The following is a 4472-nucleotide window of genomic DNA, read 5'->3' as shown; positions in this document are numbered from 1 at the left end:
AAGCCATTGTTACTGAAAATCACAAGTTAAAACGTTTCGCTATTTTAGTATTTTACATAAGCGTGTAAGCGGTATTGGTAAAATGATAGATACTATGACAAAGTTAATAAACAATTAAAAATATACTCTTCTGAAGTGCTTACATGAAATATAAAGGTAGGAATTGGATGACAGGTTTCTAGGTTAGACTAGAGAAGCCTTTAACCTCTGCCCTCAGTGCTCCCAATTTTTCGTCAAATTTTCAATTATTCTTCCGTCTCCTTATAACAGAAAATAAATAATCAACTACAATAAATTTCAATATGCATCTGCAGATAACCACAGTGAACAAAAATTATCCCTCCAGTTTTTGATTTAACGTAATACGTAACCACGTGTTTCAGATCAATCAGCTGGAGCACTGACTCACTGAATATAGCCAAAGATTTTTTCTGTAGCGCTGGAGTTGTTGGTAGCTGTAACTTTCAGGCATTTAAGTGTGACGTCACACTGTATCGGCAAAATAAATTCCTGACAAAGAAATATATTTTTTGATCCAGAAAACATAGATGCGGCATCTCACTAGCGAACCTATAGTAGGTTCCAAGAACTAAAATAATGCCATTGGTTAGAAAGAGCAAGAGATATCTCCATCTCTTTTTAAACAATGGTATTCTTTCAATTCTTGGAAGTCATGATCTAGTCATGATCAACGCGCATTTTTTTAAAACCTCTAAAACATTTAAATTAAATCCTATGTAAAAGAGAAAACAACATGAAGCGTAGGGCATCTGCGGCGCCCTTACTCGCTCGGCGCCCTCGGGCGGCACCCGACTTCGCCCCCCCCCCCCCCCCCCCCCCCCCCCCCCCCCCCAAAGGCCGGTACTGACTTTGATCAAATTTGAGCTAAATCGTTCTTTTTGTTTAAGAGATGTAAGCGATTTTTTATTACCGCGCGCGCACTCGACTCGATTTTTTAACCGATTTCAAAGTTTTTTTTCTTTAGAAATGTTCAGCATTAAATATTGAAAGTCAACATTTCTCCTTACAATTAGCTCTAGAACACGAATAAAGTATATAGTTTTGCGATTTTTGGGTGCTAATTAGTATTGTTTAGGTTTTTTAAATAAAAATTGTTGCTGATATATGAAATACTACTTCATGCTCATAATTAGATGCTTACAAAAATTGCTTAAACAGTTTATCATTGCTTTTAGACATTTTCTCTTAGAATAGAGATGGAAAGTTGCGGTTTTATCTGAAATTTGTAACTGTTTGTCCAATTTATAATTAGAGTGAGGTGGATAATTAATTAGTGTTAAAAATGTAACTTTGTAAATAACTTAATATCATTGCTAATGATACCTAATTTGAATAATGCTGGAAAGTTGCGGGATTTTCTGAAAATTTCAACTTTTTATCCGCTTCGCATTTAGTATGGTAATAATCAATGTAAATTAAACAAAAATAGTTCTATAATTAATTTATTATTGTTTATATCTGTCTTCTCTTATGTAAGTGAAGAAATGTGCTGCTTTCTTCTTAAATGTTCAAATTCCCTCTGCTCTTTTCAATTAAATAAGATTTCTTTTTTAAATTTATTTGTTCATTTGATTTTCAGGTTATATAAATATTCTTGAAATTTTTTTTCTAATTTGAAAATTATACATATTATTACTATTTTTTGTAACTATCTTCTCTTAGATCATTGCAAGAAAATTGTTGTTTTTTAAATGTTACATTTTTCTTTGCCTTTTTAGGTATGAAAAAGTAATGAATAAACCTGATAAAGAATCATAATTAAAACAAACTCTTTTCTGTGTATATTTCTTTCTGAAATAAAACGGATATTTGAAATATATGCTTAGAATTTTCTACATGGATCCCAGGGATTATTCGGAGTAGAAGGGGGAGAAGGGCTGATAATGAAATATGTGCAATACCAAACTTTTCTATTACGCTTTGTAAAAGACTGCTTATTATAATTCAAAACAAAACTTTTACCATTAATTTACAGACCTACTATCGGCGAGAAAATTCGAGTCCTCTGGCTTTGATGTTGAAAAAGTAAGTGAATAAAAAATGGTAGGTATATGAAGGAGGTATCATTTTAAAGGTGCAGACTGTGTATGTTAATGAGCCGAAAATTAATATTCTAAAAACTTGTGATGTTTTGTGTGGATTGTGAAATAAACAAGTACGCCTTTGCTCGAGTTAACTAGTCGTTTTAATACACGCTTCGTATGGGCTACTCTAGCAAGACTGACACACGAGGGCTCGCTTATACAAGGTGCATCATTGCGGTGCGCGAGAAGGCAGCACCGTCCAAGAGAAGTAGAGTCAAACGAGATATTAAAAGACGCGCCAAGTCTAAACTCTAAGACTCCCTCCCGAGGTTGACTCTAATTGCACCCTTAATATTTCTAAACATTAGATTTTATATTCTAGATTGATTTACACTCATAAGTAGTAGATTAACAGAAATAATGAACTTATGTTATTAATTATATGGAACACTGTATCGTTGAAGTTGGATAGTCGTTGTCACCAGTCGTTATGCAATTCTCAGCTAGTCGTTTCGTTGTTCACCTCCTGTAAAAGAAATTACAGTTAGCAAATAGTAAGATTTTATCAACCTTTTTCAGCTTGTTTACTGTCGTCAATGTTATCGAGTCGTCAGTGACCACGGGTCGTGTTCAGAAGTCGTAATTAAGAATAGTATTGCGTAGTCTAGTATAAGTTTCAAAGCAAAGAGGTTTGGTCATAATGTCAACCAATTGGCCTTTTGAAGGAACCTAATTTAGAAAGACCCGTTCGTATTTAGCACATTCCTTGACATAACCCAAATGTACACGTGTCATATGTCTGAGTCGATTTCCACCACTAGTTTCTTCGCAAATAGTTGAGGCCCTGTTGTGACCGTTGAGTATGGCAGGGAGAAAACTGTCGTTAGTTACTCGGGTCAAGGAATGCTTTTCGCAATTATTTCCTGACAGGTCTGGCTCATAGCCATGTACTCAGCCTCACAGGTTGAAAGAGCAACATAGCTGTTTGCTTGATCTCCATGCGATCGTATCGCCAAACAATCGTATCAAATATCCACAAGTGGAGATTAAGGATTTACAATCCGCAAAGCTAGCATCTGAATAGGCTATCAGATCTTCCCGACGTCCCAGATATTTCAAATCAATGTTTTTGGTATCCTTTAAATACCTAAACACTCGTCTAACCATGTTCCACTCGTTTTCGGTCGGATTTAGTTGATGCCTACTCAAGACGTTTACTGTATACGCTATATCTGGACGAGTGCGGCCAGCTAGGTACAGCAAACTACCAACTGCCTCTCTATAAGGAAAATCAAAACTTTCCGTGTCACCTTAGTGATTGTCGTTGTTTTCTCTCTGTCATCGTTCGTGATTGGCAACCTGTCGTGTAATCATTGGAGTATTTTGTGGGAACTCGTCATCAAAGCCAAATTTCGTCAGTATCTTGTCTATATATGTTTCCTGAGTTATTGTCATAACTCTCACTTTCCTGTTTCTGCATATCTTAATACATAAATAATTTTTGGGTTCTCCTAGGTCTGACATTTCAAAAGCAGTCATAAGTTTCGATTTGATTTCCGTCACCTTTTGAGTGTCGTTGCTAGCTAGAAGCATGTGATCTACATATATGAGCAGGATGACTCGTGATTTCCCAGAGTTATTGAGGAACAGACAGGGATCGTAGTCATCGTTGACTAAACCCAAAGAATTAGCAACTTCTCTAAACTTCTTGTTCCAGCGTTTTGGACTACTCCGTAAGCCGTAAATGGCTTTGTTGAGTTTACATACTTCGGACCGTCCTTGACCTTCAGGAACTTTCATTCCATCAGGAATTTCCATGAAAACATCGTCTTCTAACGTCCCATTTAGAAAAGCAGTCTTAACGTCTAGTTGACATGCCAGTGGGCACAAAGTTTGGCGAAGTCTTTACGACATTGTTACGACATCTATACGACATCTTTACATCATATGTCCATGTCATTGAGGTGTCTTTACGATATCGTAAATAAGTCGTATGATCTGACGATTTCTTTACGATATCGCAAAGACACCGAAACGACATGAACATAGGATGTCGTAAAGTTGTGGTAAAGATGTCGTGACGATGACGTGAAGACGTCGTCATATTTTGTGTCTACTGGGATACCTCGTAGTCTTTGAAGTTATTACATCAAATAACAGTCGTATTAACGCTAGTCTTGAGACTGGAGCGTACATCTCCTTTAGATCGTACGAATTTGAATCTTTTAATCCTCGAATAACTAATCTCGCTTTATATTTAGTTTTCCCTGATCCTACGCTTTTAAGCTTGAATACCCACCGTGAATCTATTATATTATGTCTTCTACCGTTTTTCTCTGCCTTTGGTCTATCTACGGTCGTCCATACCTTATTCTTCTCTAAGGAGTCATACTTTTCCTTGATCGCTTTAAGCCATTCATGTTTTTC

The 4472-nt window shown here is 36.2% G+C and overlaps 1 protein-coding gene across 1 annotated transcript in view; it reads left to right on the top strand.

The window, feature by feature from the left end:
- LOC117179237 (zinc finger MYM-type protein 1-like) overlaps positions 1 to 2688 on the top strand; it is a 6236-nt gene extending 3548 nt beyond the window's left edge. The window contains exon 2 of the mRNA XM_033370919.1: positions 2625 to 2688. Within this exon, the coding sequence (XP_033226810.1) occupies positions 2625 to 2688 (64 nt within the window). The remainder of the gene's footprint in view (positions 1 to 2624) is intronic.
- Positions 2689 to 4472: the final 1784 nt, after the last annotated feature.

The sequence above is a fragment of the Belonocnema kinseyi genome, chromosome 1, assembly GCF_010883055.1.
Source record: "Belonocnema kinseyi isolate 2016_QV_RU_SX_M_011 chromosome 1, B_treatae_v1, whole genome shotgun sequence".
In the NCBI taxonomy this organism is placed as follows: Eukaryota; Metazoa; Arthropoda; class Insecta; order Hymenoptera; family Cynipidae; genus Belonocnema; species Belonocnema kinseyi.
The sequence above is the reverse complement of the archived record's forward strand: the minus strand, read 5'-3'. Positions and strand labels throughout refer to the sequence as shown.